Source organism: Opisthorchis viverrini (genome assembly GCF_000715545.1).
Source record: "Opisthorchis viverrini unplaced genomic scaffold opera_v5_64, whole genome shotgun sequence".
In the NCBI taxonomy this organism is placed as follows: Eukaryota; Metazoa; Platyhelminthes; class Trematoda; order Opisthorchiida; family Opisthorchiidae; genus Opisthorchis; species Opisthorchis viverrini.
In genome coordinates this window covers 547,056-564,587 of record NW_008751720.1, presented here as the reverse complement: position 1 = coordinate 564,587, position 17,532 = coordinate 547,056, and the positions used below count along the sequence as shown (strand labels likewise).

Below are 17,532 nucleotides of genomic sequence, written 5' to 3'. Positions count from 1 at the left end.
GAAGTTATTATCAGCAACAGAGCAAGCGAAATAAATGGTTGTAGAACTGTTGTAGTGTAACAGTGCTACTACTGATGGGGGCATGCGAGCAGTGTGTTTTCTTCTTGTAAATTTGCTTTGCGTCTCTTGAAAAGGGAGATCTGTTGTGGAATTTGTGGAGTCGTTTTGTAGCATTTGCTTGGATTTGGGTTAATAAATATCCAGGAAAGCTCAAGAAGACGCGTTCAGAAAAAGATGGATGTTCAGTTTATGTAAATAAAATGCAAATGAGAGTTTTGCTTCCCTGTACAATAGTCTGTAACTGTCCAGTTGGCATTTTCTAATAACTACGCAACAAAGGCCTCCTTCCTTTCGACATTAGCATTTAGCATCCCCACTGTATGTTTCTTGATGTTCATTCCATTTGGCGAATCGCTCAATCGCACGCACAAAACAACTTAAGTTTTGGAAGACTCCTTAAAAGTTTGACAATGCAACTGTTGGATGGGATTAGTGAGATCTATCGTGGGATCCATAATAACACTGTCCAAAACATGCTTTTGCGGGCAATTTTTGAACTGATGAATAGCACTCAATGAATCCCATCGGACAATCCGGCAGATCCCACAGCTTGCGAAGACCAAAGTCCCAGCAGGACGTAGAAAATCTGCAGCTACATTCAGCTTCGACGAGAACCGCTGTTTGAATATGCATTTCACCCGTGGCGCTTAATATCAACCATCAAATTGGTTGGCGTAGAACACACCATCTGGAGGAAAATTACCATTAGCATAAAATGATTTTTTTGAAATCCCATGCCCCAGGTCAACCTTAATCCGGTGGTAAAATGTTGCTGACGTCAGAAGGAACAGGCATTTTTATGTTTAGTGATTACAACAACAATATGCGGAAATGATCGGGAGGAAACACATTCCCGTTATATTTTTGTTTTGTGAATGGATGAGCAGTGCCATCCATTCACACTTAATTTACATCGTTTTTGACAGCATATTACTGGGACACGTGGCCATATTACGAATAATTCAGCTATTGCAAACCGTACTTTCTGTTCGTCATTGGCGTTTGAACAGACAAAATGCAGGTGAAAAAGTACTCGCTTGGACTGATCACATGTCCCATGTAAATGGTATGTAGCGCGATTGAAATTTTAGCTCTTCTAACAGTTTTACTCTTATTTGAGCACAAGCCGTTCTCCTGTTGTATCCTGCCTGGTCTCCACGTCGTTCACCTGAAATATTCTCCCATAAAAAAGCAAAATAAGAACGCGCAAAACTGATTTTCAACTGAATCGCTCGTCTGTGACATTCTTCATTTTTTTGCTGCAGAAAGGCCATTTCTCGCTTCACTTGGTATGATAGTTGAAATATCCCTGCATATTTTATTCAGCGATCCATTTGAGATTCAGAGAGATTTCCCATCAAGACCAAAGTGGTTAGCAAATGAACGCACTTCCCAAATTTGGTACAGTATGGGTTCAAGTAGAACATAAGGTTGTTAGGAACTTGGGGACTGCACCTGCCCGATGAGCCCTAAGAAGACTGTAGTAACGGTATTTTCCTCAGCTTAGTTCTCGGTCTGAGCCTCCCAAGCTAGCGTTCGCGTCAATACAACCACCAAAGGTGCACAAGGTCTATTAACGCCCAAAACCAAGTCGAGAACAGTTGTACAGCGCTTTGTATATATAGCGCAAGCGGTTATAACTTTCTGGAATTTCTGACGCGTTCTGGATGCGCCATTGGCAACCGGCATTTGGCCAATACTGGGTCATGATTGGCTGTTGGGTCCAGATTGTTGACCAATCAGATCTCGTCTTGATGACGGACCGGCAAGCGTCCCGAATTCCGGGCCAGCCTCGAGCGGGCCAGGCTTATCGGCCGTAGCAACGCCTAAAGACGTACGGTATAGTGGGATCCGTGTGGATTCCTGCCTAACAAAGAGTGAAACCGGTCTTGGGCTATGAGAGATCGTTTCCAGCAACCTTATAAGTAATCTCGCACCTGGGACTGGCCTGGTCAAAGGGAAATCCGAGGACTGTAGCGCACTGTCTGAACTGAACCAAATGGCACAATGTTATGTTAAACGTTGGTAAAAGAATGGAAGTTCCCGGAGGACTTGGTACGAGATTAGAAACGACCCCCATGTATTGTCGACAAAAACGCTTGCACCCACATACCGTAATTCAGTTAACAGCGATCAAGCCTGTCCGTGTAAAGAGAGATTATAGCAACTCTATCGACTTCTCGGAAACTTGACGATTAGTCGAACTGGGGTCATATACGAAAAACTCAAAGCATCAGAGTGGTTCCTTTACTATGTTAAATTGACCAAGAGCGTCTGAAGCATTTCCCTCGTCGGCACAATAATGGTTTCAAAATGTTTCCACTTTTTGCCCCGTTGGTCCATATGATTTTCTTCGGATGACCTTTTGAGTACTGCTCCCCAAACTATTAAACTAACCTTAGGGAACTACCATTTATGCCCAGAGTATCGTGTAGATGAGGCCTCTTGATACTGATGAGTTAGAATATCTGTTGGGTCTCGAGCGGACGATGAACGGGAGCTAGTATCTAGGGTGAAAGAAGTCTGAACGAGTCCAAATTGGGCCAAAAGACAGATAGTAATAAGTTTCTTCGCAGGTTATAGCTCCCGTAAGAAAGAAGTACAATTTATATATATATATATACTGGGAGAAATTTGTTCCCTGGAACATTTCATTGTTCACCAACGTTAAAACCTAATATACTTTACCGAGGTTTAAGCGTACCAACCAGAGTCCCTTCCGAAGAATCCACCCTTATTTTCGCCCAACAATTCTGAGTATCCTGGAAGCAGCTAGGTTTGCGCAGCAGCTTCGTGGAGAGAGAGTGCTGCAGAAAGAGACGTGCATCCTGTTCGTATTATCAGATGGGTCCAATTTTATGATAACGGTGTGGTGGCACTCGATCAAATCGCTTTTCCGGAAACGATAATGCTTTACTTTATGGTTTGCTATCAATGCTTATCCTATCCTGTTTAGTCATGTTTACGATCAAGCTATTACGGTCGATAGCGAAGCTGAAGGTGGAATTAGGTGAACAGTGATTGATTACTTTGGTCGGATCACCACTGCGCCGGATGTCCATCGGATACGACGATCGCCCACACACCCACCATCAGCCGAGCCGCTACCAATATGAACGCAGTTTACATTTCGATTTCAAACTAGTAAGATTACAACCTATGTGAGTACTGACAGCGTACTGTAAACGAGAAATGCAGGCGAACATCAGCCCGGGGCGCTTGCCAACACTAGTTACTTTGCACACTAGTGTCGGCCGCAACATGCGCACACTTTGATAACCAAGTTGGTGACAAGGTTGATGAAGATTAGGGGACTATGGTGTCGAGAAAGAAAATTTTCAAACCAGATGGGCGCACGTCCTGTGAACACGACAAGCTGCGTCACTGGGGAGGAGTTGTTCAGCGCAATGTGACGAAATTGATAGCGTCGAACGATCGGTTTGAATTATCATCAACGCCGAGTTCATACGCATGCCTGACTACTTGTGAGTATACTTTCCAAATACATTTGAGGAAACTAGAATCCATGACCTTGAGAATAACAGGTTAAATACCAGCAGTTACGTGTGACTGGTTGGTCAGACTTGTGATTCATCTGCACTCACACAAGGTGACGTTGTCTGTCCTTCATTTAAACAGCTCACGCAGGCTGGTTTTAAGTTTTGTTCGCATACCTTCCTCTCAGAGTGGAAAGCTCTTTTTCTGGATGGTAAGGACTCCGTGATATTCCGAGTCCAGGTAACTGATCTACAAGGAAAGGAAAGTATCTCAAAAACTGTGATTGCACCACACGTGGAACCATTCATTCGAGAAATAAGACAAATTCACGCTATGTGAAATGACTTCTGCCAATGAAGAAAGAGTGATGTTTACTCCTGCCTCGGCGCAAGGTAATCACACTGTGGATCAGCTATTCGCAGTTCACCGGTAGACTGCTCAACTAGGAACCGAAAAGTTGAAAACTAGAATGCTCTTGTGTACTCATCTAATAAGGACTGTTAATGACTTTGGAATGACAAAAACACGTCAGTACATTGATTCGTTTCAGAAGAGCTTGGTGAACAATCGGTAGTTTTTATTTGGGCAACGTTTCGCTTTTGACACAAAAGCTTCATAAGGCCAAGTGAGAAGGTCACCAAATTGGCCAGGTTGGAAGGCAGACAGGGAACTAATCAGTAAGTCAGTCCTCTTCAGACTATCACACTAGATCAGTGTTGAGTGTCAATTACGGCTCTTGTCGGTTAGTGAAGTTGTCAAAATCTTGCTTTGGTGGATTTGGGGGGGGGGGTAAATTAATTCTGGTCGGATTTGGTTCGTTAATATTCCACTTCAGAGTGCTTCAGTTGATGATTCACTTCGGCTGTCACTGGTAGATTTTCCCTGGTTTTTGTGGGGTCTTGAGTGCTCCGAAAATTTAGTTTGAGGGCTTGAGGTCAAGTGGAATCCAGATGATGACCACGCTTCCTTCTGATAACCGCACACCAACACGTGTCAGTTCGACTGGTCCAGAACCGTTCTCCACACGCTTACCAGTTCCACGCCTTCCATTCTGTTAACACTGGAGTGCTTGGCGATTTCTACCGCCTCGGCTATCATTCTCTGTGACGTGGGCCGTAGTTCCCGCTTCAAAACCTCTATTTTGTGTCCCATGCCCAGTGCGTGTTCCGCGATTGCCGAATCTTTCAGTAACGCTTGATATTCATCTGCGTTTCTAAGTGGCCTCTTTATTTTTCTACTATGCTCTCTGGTTCTGGTGTGCAGTTCCTTGGCCGTCTGTCCTATATAGACCTTGGTGCAGCCGTTATACTTAATTTTGTAGATACAGTCCTTGGTTCTGTTTGCTGGGTGGTGATCCCTCACTTGCACCAGTGCAGAGTGCAGGGTGTTCTCCCTTCTGGAGGGCCACCCTTATGTTAGCCGTGTTTAGAATTCTTCGAATGACCTCCAATTTCCTCGGTTTATATGGAACAACAGCAGTCCCGGTCTATTCCCTTTTGAGTTTCGCTACTGATGCCAACACCCTTCGCAATTTTCGGTACCGATTGTTTAACTAGCTCTTCTGAAACGATGACTTCTCGATCGGTCTCAAACTTTTCCAGTTGATAAGTACATTGACTTTCACACTTTTAATGTAGACTGTTTGCCAAAAAAACTTATGTAGGTTGCTAACCATTGGTAAGAGCTTTAAAGATGGTACATGCTTCAACGGGATTGTTTTTGTTTTCGTTCTCTAGAGTCCTTGTGTGAGCTCGTACTTTTACATTATGGGATTAGAGGCGTACGTTCCTCGATCATGTTGTGCAATCTAAATGAGCTATTATACTTGGGATCATTTCTAGGCAAGACCGTTGATTAGACGTAAGGAAACTCTATCAATGTGTTTTGCCCGCTGATCCCCTGAGCAACGGTAATGACTAAGCAGATGTTTCTTCTAGGCCCATCGTCAAATTGGATTGATAGAACCTGAGGACCCTTGCATGTCCTCTTTTGCATTACCTTCTCAATGTCTGAAGTCGGTGGATTGACTTTAATGAGCACGTTCACCCCAGACATACTACCAGGCACTCATTGCTCACTCCAGACAGTTGAATGAAGGACGAATCATTACCGATCTCACATTTTGATAGTACATCTGTTTTACATCTTATTGATTCAATGACTTGACCTAAATGGTCAGACTTGACCTAAATGGTCAAGATCAGCTGGAAAGTATTGTGGACGCACAGCGGTGTTCTTCACGGCCAGCGATTTTGAAACGCAGGCAGATCGTCATGACAGAGTTGCGAGAGTAATCGAGTAGAGCAAACAACCAGGTACATGTCTAAATCGGTATAGGAACGTGCAGGCTACTCACAAGTGCTTCCAAAAGCTGAAAGGCTTGTGTGAAATTCAAACAAAAGTTGTGGGTTGATATCAGTCGGATTATAAGTTGATAAAAATGGTAGAAAATACCACGCTATTTTCCCACAAGAAAAACTGCTTTGCATACTAGAAGTAAAAAAAACCAAGTCCAAACTTTGTAAATTCTTCTGAGGCACAGCAATGATAAGCGCACGAATTTCTCTGCTCTACTTCAGAGGAATCGTCTTCTCAGCTCAAGTCAAATCTTTCACCGAAAATCTTCAGATGTCGCCGGCAACTCTAAGGCTCCGGTCGATTCCTCAAGTCCAGTTTGGTCTTGGAATGAGTGGGACCCACTGGAAGAAATCATTGTTGGGACTCCAGAGGGTGCCGTTGTGCCACGGCTCCTCCCAGAAGTGAAAGTAAGTTGGTCATTTTCAGAGGTTGCAGTTCAAAAGGTTCACATTTTTTAACGAGATGTCGTTTTAGTATAACCATTACAAAAAATTCAATACCTACTTTGTAGATTGACTCTATGAGGTCCAGAACCTCGTAGGTGAAATTATTGGATATCGGTATTTTGAGCTTAGACAAAAACAGCGTAATGGATGGAAATACATGCTAAGTATGGATGCAAAAATCCATGAAAATTTTGAGGGAAGCAGATGGAAGTTAGTTAAATTCCGACTTGGACGGTAAATGATCATCTGTTGGTTTCCTGGAATGGGCTGCACCGAGACAGTCCGTACGTTAGACCGGTCGTAGATAATTCAAGTGGGCGATGTATATTCAAACTAAAAATATACCCTGTTCACCCTAATGAACTATGCTCAAGGTCCCTGCTGAGCCTCATTTCGCAACGCTAGAAACCAACTTGACTGCATTCAAGGCAAACTTATAAGCGGGAATTTTGTACTGAACTGCCGGGGTGTAACCGAAGACGTTTGTTCTCAATGACACATTTTCTGCAGAAGCATGAAGACATCTCACATAATACCGGGTTTTCCTATTTCAAATGTATTCTGCCAGTTAGCAAAGTGAGTGGGCATACTACTAACACAAAATAACGTGCTAATAATGGTGCGAACGGTTTTCAGCGAATAACTTGGACCAATGATGAATGTAATAAGCGCCGCGGAGATTCCAGAAAGAAATCCTGTAACACATGGATACTGATTGAACAGTGCAGTACGACTGTTTGATGTGATCTGACCTTGAAGTGATTAGCTGATCTCACACGTATGCGACGATTCTTTCATTTTAGGTCCATGCAATAGCTAAGCAAGTGTAAGGTCTACTTAACGTATGTTTTTTTCACCATCTTACCGTCTGGTGAAGTTCAAGATCACTCATATACGAGACACTGAGATACTTTCAATAATAAATGACCCTTTCAAGGGCTTCACTACTGTGTTTCATAAGAAAATGTGCTTTCTTAATTCCATGAACACCACACCGATGAGGACAACATCATTAGACAGCTTAACCAAATGTGCAGTTCTAATACGCATTGGTTCAGCTTTTTGACTGCGAAACATGCTTTTTAATTTGGTTGTCTCAATCAATCTTGTTAGGGCTATAACGCATTCATAAAAACTACTACTAACAGCTACAGCCATAACTTTGTGTATGGAATGAAGTCGCACAGAAGACGCTGCTCTCTTCCTGAAAGCACTTCTCCTCAAAGATATTCTAACGCTTTCAGTTTGAACAAATTGGCAAAAGAACTGTATGTCATGTTCTTTGAGGTACGTTTTCTTGGGGGCGCTCTCAGGTTAGACAGATTCATGAGGTACTAGTCAGAAAAATTACCGAAGATAATTTTCTACTGAGATACCTTGTCTACGGAACATACAGTATTTTCAAAGCTCCTTCCATATTTCAAAGAGACTGAATTCTCATGTTGTCCAGTCAGTAAAATGGCTATTTTCAAGATTCGACCTCTATTTCTGGTATTATTTAACCGGAGTACGTAATTTAATATTCTACCTTCTGGCTCTTTGTGTATTTACTGGTGGCGATTTAAGAAAGCGCGACTTCACCCCGACACGCCCACTGTTCGTGTCCCGAGGTGTCTTTTAGTTTTGCGGGCGTGTGTAACTCTACAAACACAACCTAAAAGATCAAGTTGGATGTGACACACGAGACAACTTAGCCCATTTTGGGTGGGGTTAGATTAAACGGAGTCGGCTGAAAGATGGACTAACTAAGCACCATTAAAATTATGCTTGATTGACGGTTAGACGGTGCTCGATCGATGATGAAAATTTGTTTTCTTTAAACGGTAACTGTGGACGGTAACTCTGGACCTGCTCACATTATGGGGAAGCTGGCGGACTGAGTCTAATAGGAGATAATTCAGAATTCATCCGGAACGGTAACTAAATGTCGATGATAGTTTTTATATCATTTGTGAAGAACCGAATATGAACATAATCCTCACCCACCGCATTGCTTCTGGTAATGCGACAAGCGTGGCCAGAAATCAACTCTACTTTTCCGATGTGTTACTGAGTAAGCGACCTTGTGTGACCTTCCAAACAAATCTGGAAATAACAACACACAGATTTTGGTAGTGACGTTCTTTTGTAGCAGAAACTAAACCTAATGTTTTGCTTAACCCAAAAAGTACGCCCCGGTGACACGTTGAAAAATTGGTCAGATGACTCTAGAGCTGAATACAAGGAAACGGTTGCTCCGATTGACTTATTTCGAGCAGCTTACAGAACATAATGGAAAGCTGGCAATGACGGCCTGGGTAGGTAGGCTGCAACCCGGAAGTTTATCTGAAACCGTGAAATTCACTTTGAGTTTTGCCGAAACTCGATGCATCTTTTCAGACCATCCTTTTTCATCTGCAAAACAAGGACAAATTGCCACAGTTGATCATTCCCATGTTAATTCACTAGTGACTCTTATGCCACTTACATCTCGATACTTGCGAAAAAGGGTAGTGTAGCTCACTGTACGGTCTCAACTCGTACCTACATCACCTACCTACTTGCGGGACATATGCAGACATCGTGGTTCCGAATATCGCACCCCCTATCAAGTACCACATAGTCAGGCAAAAGCGGTTAGAGCTCATAAGGTCGTAGCTACAAGCTGCCATCACTCATCCTTTTTCGCCAAACTCTGTGCCCCAAGAGGTATGCTCAATCCGTCCTACCAAAGTGGCCTAGTCCGCTATCTATCCCATATCCCGATTTTGTTTCAACTAATTAATTATTTCACATAAGGCAGGGAAGTTGATATCGTTGATATTCGGTGCATTAGTTTGTAAAAGCTGCACTGATAGTAGGTTCGCCATAGTGCATACATTCTTAGTAAAAGCTGTTGCATCGAACGTCAATCCATGTGAACCATGTGGTCTTCTATAAACGCCCAGAAGTAAAACGCATTTACAGATTAGCCGAATCTTGCAGTTTTCGGGCATCAATTTTTGATGGTTCTGGTTCACAGACTGGTTCACTGTTAGGATTGACAGATCTGATTACACATTGCTGGTGCTCGTCATAAGGCCGACTGCCACACTGTTATCTCATGGTATTATCAGGAAGAAAGGTTGTCAAATGGCTCGGCTGAAGCAGTTTATGGTTAAGACACGTACATTCATTTGCGATTCGGTTTGGTTTTGCCAAAAACTGTTCGACAGCCCACGACCGGTTTCGCCCTTCTTGGAGCTAATTATCATAAACAAGGGTATTCAGCTGGGATCAACAAGTTGACTAAAACTCAAGAATTGCGGTTACCTGATAAGTCCCAAGATGGGCGATACCGGTCGTGGGCTGTCGAAGAGTTTTCAGCAACCTTATGTGTAGCATATTACGGTTATGATTACTTTATCTATACGAGATCAGCTAACATATCTGTGAAACCGCCCATGTTGCGCTACCTCAGGTTTGTCCGGAAAAAGGGGCAGTTAAATCTTTGCGTTCTAAACAAAACGGCTGAAACTATTGTGAACTGTGAACACGTGACTTATTTAGAATAAGGAACCAATAATGGACGGTGCATCGAACCATTTACTGCGATTTGGCTGGCGACATACTGTGGTCCGAAATGTGCGAACTTTCAAAGCTGCATCTAAACGACAGGTAATTGTGCACATGTGTTATCAACTTCACAAACAGCGGTTGTCCCTGGTCGGAATCAGAGGAATGTGTATGTACATATCCTTATATACGTGACTATGAGAAAAAACAGGTTACTCTGGTTCTTCGATTCAGATCATTGGTAACCGCTGTTGAAAACACACATGCTCCGCTTCTCCATCGCCATTCGTCGCGTTCACCAGTGAGCTAGTAACACTCCAAATAATCGATGTGTCTCAATACTGTAAGCTTGGGAGGCTTTATTGACATAGTAGCAGTTAGTCTGTTTGCCGAGCCTGACAACTAGCTTGCTCCCAACCGAGGAGACTTTGTCAGTGCGCAGTTAAGTGGGTACCACTTCAATAGCTGTCTGCGTTTATGTGGTTGTTGGAAAGTATCTAGAATAACCTCGTGCGACTGGCTAGTTGGTATATGCCCTTCTTGTAATCTTATTGGCCCATTCACCATTTGCGCTGCGTTGTGGTCTGTGTGCCTCGTGTTCCACCGTCTTTTATTAGCTCGTCCGGAGGCGACGGTTCTCTCTCTCTCTGATTGATCCGCTCCCGATTTGCGTTGTATTGTGGTAAACAAAAACCAAAAGTCTACGGGATTAATTCGCTTTCCCAAAAATAGCATTGAAACAATAAATTAAAGAAAGATAGAGAACGATTCAACAAAGGGCGACATCAAACTGACCATTCAAGCAACACCTAATTGGCCAACACAAGAAATCCCAACATCTAACGGGGAAGGACAACCGGCCACTGCATCTCAAGAAGATGAGATTACGGCACAAACTAAGAATTGACAGATCAGACCGCAAGCAGAAATCGTCATAACTATCAGCCAACTTCAATCCTTTGTGCTTGCATAACTTTTGCGAGCCAGTTATTTTGCTCAATGATCAGTGAACGATAGATCAAAAGTTTGTCTTAGAGGTAGTGAAACAGATGATTTCAAAACTTGGGGAACAACATGTATAATCTGCGGTGAAAATCCTTACCCCGAATTTGAAGTCCTCTTGCACATGTGTGGCTCCAGGTTTAGTGTTCAAATTCAACCAGAAATAAAGCATCTATCGATTGGACCATTCAACCAGCAAGTCATGGCTAACGTATGTCATAAAAAGCAAAACGATAGCTTGGTTGTCTTCCAAATGAAATCATGCAATTTTCGCAATAAAAAGTGCGCTTCATCTGAAGTGAAATCATCTACAAGTGTGATGAAAACTCCGGTCCCCCCTTCTTCGACATTCCTCAGAAAAACCTGTTCTCTGAATTTCCATCAGTCCTGTTTTCTATCCGAACAACAAACTGGGCGTTTGTGTTTTGGTTTGAGATCCAAGGTGGAAAAATATTTCCTTGACTTGAGAAGAGTTATAAACCGGTCCAACTAAATCAGCCATAAACTACGTTTTACTTTGCAATTGAGTGTTTACCTCCATATTCATACTACTTGCCTTTCATGTATGAAATGAGGCTCATGGTGATTCGGAAGCCAGGCCCAGGAGATGAGCTCCTGAGGTGATGCTACCGGAAACGGGCTGCCCAGATTGTCATCGGCCTTGTGAGTAGCACTGGAACAGAACTGGATAACTTGGATATCGTTCCGAATGTGGCGTGAAGCAGTGTATTCAAGGGAAGAGTAAGGCCTTGTGACACTGGAACAGAACTGGATAACTTGGATATCGTTCCGAATGTGGCGTGAAGCAGTGTATTCAAGGGAAGAGTAACACAGACAAAAGATTCGGTGGAATTTCAGTCGATTCGCCCATTACTGCCATATTAGTTTACAAATAGGTGCTCACATCGGCATGTTTGCCCGTTCTGACATGATAAATCAGGTGCCTCCAGCGTCCACTGACGGCGTCAAGATAACACAACGCACTCATTTATCAAATACAGAGAAAATTAATATTGGCGATGATATGTACTGGTGAGTGCCGACAACCGCGGACAAGATTCCAACTGATTGCAGTTCAGGCGTTCGGAATAAGCCCGGCTGTTCCGGAAAGTGCATTCATATTAGAGCCCTTTAACCCGGTATGAATGTGAAATGCAAGAACACTAATTAGAAGGTGAACAAAAACTCCTGACTGATGAACTGCCGACATCGTCTTGTTTGAGGTTCAGCAGGTGGACTTTGTCCTTAAATTTCGATCAATCTTATATCGTAACTCAAAATCAAGCTGGACGTAGATAGCGGAGAAACACTCACAGGTCAACCGGTGCTGCGCTGCCGATGATTGTTCACTACCATTGCAAAAAGAATTTGTCAACAAACTGACTTCAATAGCTTAAACAGCGTTCCAATTAGAACATGGGGTAGCACTTGTGCACTAAAACGCTAAAGAGATTCACCTGAGATCCGGGTGCATTCTTCGTTTCAGTAAAGGCACACCTGATGGCTCAGTTGTTAGAGCGCTAATTTATTGATCGGAAGGTCTGTGGTTCGAACACGACCTCTGCCTTTCGACTTCCCCTGTCTAGGCTTGGGCAACCTGTCACTATCCCAGCCCTCAAACTTCTTTCAAGTTGCATGGCAGTTAGGCAATGAACGTGTGTTACAGCTGAACGATTATCTTTTATTTATCTTATCTTTACACTTGACGAATTTCCATGTGGCAACGATCTGCCTACAGCATATCATGCGTACAACAATACCAGTCGGGCCAATCTTGTTGAAACCACTTTGAGGTTCAACCTGAGCTGAAACCAGTATAATCCTTCCGCTTACACAATACATCTGTCTTTGACCGGCGATAATATTGCTTGTTTTCCTTAGATGTGCACACCGATGGATAAGTGGGACTTTTATGAGAAAAACGCGGGACGCTACTGGGCTGACTGCATACCCAAGGAACATTGGGAGAAAGTAGTCAAAGAGGTAGAAGAGTATGTCCGTGTACTACAAATGGAGGGTGTGAAAGTATTGCGTCCATCGAAAGTTAATCATTTGTCAACGTTCAAACTACTCGGATTTGAATCTCAAGGTTAGTTCGTCTGTTTTCGTGTGGCCAATCGGTGACGCTAAGATAGTTTGCACTTTTTCTGGTGTTCTTTCAACAAAATGTCAGATGATCTTCCGAAAAACGTCTGTCTTACGAAAAGAATAACAATTTCTTGTTCTGTAAGCGGATTCTTTGAGATTTTTCTTTGGAACGATGAAAGTTTATCACAGAAAAGAAAGTATTTCCAGTTAACATTCTGGCGCGGTGCAGTTTAATCAAATTAACTATTGACGCGTCACTGGATGCGATGAGAAAGGTTCGACTCTGTACAGTTAACACAATTAACAGCCATTTTGGGTAAATGAGTTTTCTCCCAATTTCGCTGGCTTAACAAATCCGAGTTACCCTTGGGGATTGTGTAAGTACATAGCTATGGAATTGGAAAGAATTTGGATGTTAAAGGATGAAGAATGGAAAAGGGACGACATTATGTAGGAACTGTGTGATCTGATGGAACAAAAGTATTGATTTGTAACAGAGTGGATTTTTTCCCTAGCGGAGCGATTTCGCTTGTCCCCATGAGACCTGATCCAATGATTGTGATCCCTCGCCTCTACAAGAACACCTCTGGTCAGTGTGAACTTAAGTGGCACTCACGCCTAATTTGGTTTGCGATTTATCCATGAGGCATAGAACTTGTCCAAAATCGATTAAACATCCCGTCGCATTTGTGAAACATTCTTCAGTAAAACCGGTTTCAAGCATCCCCACCCAAATTGGTCAGAAGTGATTCCTTCGGAAGATGGTTGCTTTTGCGTAGCATGTGTGTGTGTGTGTGTTGTGCAAAGTTTCATTTTCTCAGTATGACTGCGAGATTTAGCTGTCACAACGGTCAGAACTTTCTACCTGAGATGTGGAAGGCCACAATCGATCATTATAGATCTATTGTGACCACAAAGTGTCTGCACCACAGTTCTCTGTGTTTCATACCCATGTGGAGAGAAATTGGCGTAATACTGGCCTTGCGTTTAGATGACAATTGTGGTCATCCTTGAGTCACATGATTTAGAGTTACACGCAGATCCCACTCATGCACCCTTTGTTAATGCAATGCTTCTTGTTGGTCCATCCTTCATATCGTGGTCAGTCGGTGGATTTCGCCCAAGCTACGGTATTTTCAAGGACAATGACATTGCAAAAGAGACGCATATGGTCTCTTTGGGTGGTGTGTTCTTTAGGGACTACACATTAAGTTACGTAGGATGTGCTTCGGGATGTTTGTGATCCTCAGTCTTTGTGAAGATTTCAATCATTCCGGAAGAAGCTTTACAAGGAATTATTCCATCACCTGGGTTGTGCTTTCGTAAAAATCGTAGCAAAACGATTGAGCTTCAAACTGTTTTCGTTTAGTGCACCGGGGTACAGATATGCATGGAGTATGAATAGAATTTTTTCAAATATGACTAAACCATAGCGCACACGCAGTATAGAAGCCCATGAAACGTTTTTTTTCGGGAGCAATATCTGCGGGTAGGAATAGAGAAAACTCACGAGCCGAGGATCATACCTAAACGGATAATAACCAAAGCGTTAAACGTAATGTAGTAATATAGTGCTAGTATCAAAGAACACCATCACAGTGTTTTCTGGTGAGTGTGTATCTGCCGTTGCTGAAGGTGATGTGGTACATGCTTTCAGTAAGTGTGTATACGGAAGTTGTGTCTGAAGCCTCGTCGGCCGTGTGTCTTAGCTCCGCGGCCCGTACACAGATACTTCGTGAATAAACCATATTAGAGTACCATCCACCTCTGCATTGTCGAAGGTCATGTAGTATTCAGGCTGCAGAATCATCGCGGGCTAGTTCCACTCCGAAAAAACAGGGCATCAGGATGAAGCAAGAAAGCGTAAAACCGAAGTTTCTTAGGCAAGGCAACACAGACAACAGTGGGTAGACCGAAACAACCCAAACTGGCGGTGGAGGGTGCAGACAAACAAAAAGTGCTGCTTAACGTCAAATGAATCTACATCCACGAAACATTAGAAGTTCTATTAGAGCATCCTATGTAAGGCTGAACTCAATAACCACTTGGACACGCCTCTACGAGAACCAATTCAACCATGTTCCGTACTGCAAATTGAAGTAAACATAGCATAGTACAAAAAGAACGGTAACCGAGATCTTGAAATGGATTATTGATAGCACGTTTATCACACCCTGGTTTTTCTAAACGTGGTTTTACTCTGATCGTAACGCCCTGAATACCTGAAAGCTGGTGTATGCTGTCTAACTTGATCAAAACAGTTCAGACCACAGACCAATTTCAATGAAATCAAATGATTCAACAGAGGTTTCATTTTATCAAAGAAGCCATTCCAAGCTGAAAAGCTGTTCTATCCTCGTCACGAAGCATTAGCAGTGTGCACTGCACGAAACTCAGAGTGTTTCGAACCCAAAAACTTCTGGCCAGTGACCGAACACTTAACCGTTTGAACACGAGTGGTAATCTATTCAGCTATGTGATTAGGACAGCCCCAATCATCCATCACTGATAGAAAACACATCACACGGCCACGCACTGAATGTCTGCTTGAGTCAACTCCTCGAATAGAATTCGTCTTTCATCTTGTGAAATTATTCCATCTCCGAGATACTTGCGGACCAGCACAAATTGGCTTCAGTTGGGAGGCGAAAAACTAATTGAAAGTAATTCCCGTTCATTATGCAGTCATAAATTTCATGCTTTGTCATGATTATGACATCAACTTATCCGTATCTGATGGCCACAAGGTTCACAAACTCAGTTCGTACGAGTAGATCAAAGTAGCCGGCTTGGACTGTTGTAGACGGTGATAACACACTACCGTTTTTGTTCGACTTTCATGAGCGGTTATGGATAAGAAACTGGAAACCAGTATCTGTGAGGAATCCGAAACGCCTAACACCGTTCTTTCACCGAATTCAAACTGAACGTGCAAAGGGCTGTGTTTTCTGAGCGTGTCGCTCTAAGTATCGGATCTCTCTCAATTTCACTGTCGAAATATCAATTTGGGATCGTTGATTTTTTTAATTCAATAGCAACGACAGTGATTAGGAATGCTCCATGTTTTGCCTATGCGACCAGACTATACCGTAAAAAGAAGGACTCGGTTCATCCGCGATGTCTCGGTGAAATCATTGGTCACCAAAATAGTGCATAATGATAGTTCAAAACAGAAGTTTGTCTACCGTTTGTTGCGTCTCAACTTGGATGAACATGTTTACGGTCATCTGGTGTCCACAGGTCGCTCGCTTACATGCGGGTCAGTGTAGCTCACAACTGCGAGAATACACTTAGGTTTGTTTGTTGAACCCAGAAGCCCTGGATGTCTAGCAACACTGAAAACTGCACCCTAGTTGTGCTGTGAAATCAGTTAAATGCTTCGTGTGGATTTATGACGCCCAAGGGAGCTAGAAACGGTGAGCTGATGCAGAGATCTTGGTAACCAAAGCGGTAGCCACCAACGACCATCCATCGTGTGGTTAGTTTTTTCAATGCATATTCAATCTACAAGCAACTCCCTCAGTTTAAAATCCGAAAAAGGACTTTTTAGTACACGTTCAAACAAGATCACTATCTGTTTTAAAAAACGTTATTTTTTCCCACCAGATATGCAAAACTTCACATCTGCAGTCTTCTAAACCTGAATGAACATGTAAGACAGACTGATTGCGATTAAATAAATGCCCAAGCTATCTTGAGACAGACCAGAAATCCAGAGTCCTATCAGATCTGACAAGCCAATCTCCAAACGATTTCTCCACATTATTGAGGAGAATCGCGTGGACATTAAATCGTTTTCACCCCAGCTGATCTGGTTGAAGTAACCCAGGGACACACATCGGAAGGAACCTACACATCTTTCCGATTTGGACGTTCTGGGATGTCTGTAGGATCTACAGTGACTGAAATCAGAAAATTCAATTGTCCTAGTAAAAAAGGCTTACAATGGTTAGGGTAAGATGCTTTGAGAGGTGTGCAGTACTTTGAGTTTGTTTTCCTCCTGCGAGTGAAACTAATCCATGGCGAAAAGCCGATAAACGGTAAGAATCTCGCAAACTCCAGATAAATTTGGACATCTGGCTATTAATTGAAAACTAAACCGTTTCCCCACGGGCAGCTTGTGTTTGACTGCTACTCAGTTAAGGGATTCGTGTCATGTGGTCATTTTTGCCCGGTTCATCTACTGAACACTTCTTAGATGGAGGGTTTACTCGTGCGAATTGGTCTTCATCCTGGGCCGCTTATTATTTGTAAGTAGTATCACCTTCGCCAACTAGAAAACAATTGTGCGTTGCTTCTCAGTCATTCGTCACGAAAGCTCCTGATATATCTTGAGCTTTATTTCAGTGAATGACTGTTCACCTTAAAACACCACATCTCCACATTTTTTTCGATCCAGATTCTTATTGAAGCAATCAAAACCTTCCTATCAAAGTATTTCAGAAATTTTACTAAAGAAATTTATGGAGGGTTCTGGACCAGAATAACGGAGCACATTCATTTTACATCGCGAAATCGAATACTATCACTTCTAGTGCTCTTGAAA

At 42.8% G+C, this 17,532-nt stretch overlaps 2 protein-coding genes across 2 annotated transcripts in view; one reads left to right on the top strand and one right to left on the bottom strand.

The window, feature by feature from the left end:
* The window catches only part of T265_04080 (hypothetical protein), a gene marked incomplete at both ends in the record, with an annotated part of 38,496 nt that overhangs the window by 6,022 nt on the left and 14,942 nt on the right, over positions 1-17,532 (top strand). The window contains 2 exons of the mRNA XM_009168726.1: positions 6,138-6,323; positions 12,780-12,987. Of these exons, the coding sequence (XP_009166990.1) occupies positions 6,138-6,323; positions 12,780-12,987 (394 nt within the window). The remainder of the gene's footprint in view (positions 1-6,137; positions 6,324-12,779; positions 12,988-17,532) is intronic.
* On the bottom strand, positions 1,765-12,535 carry T265_04081 (hypothetical protein; the record flags this gene model as incomplete). The annotated part of the gene is made up of 4 exons (XM_009168727.1): positions 1,765-1,923; positions 4,591-4,967; positions 5,033-5,183; positions 12,455-12,535. The coding sequence occupies 4 exons, from the start codon at positions 12,533-12,535 to the stop codon at positions 1,765-1,767; spliced, it is 768 nt and encodes a 255-aa protein (XP_009166991.1).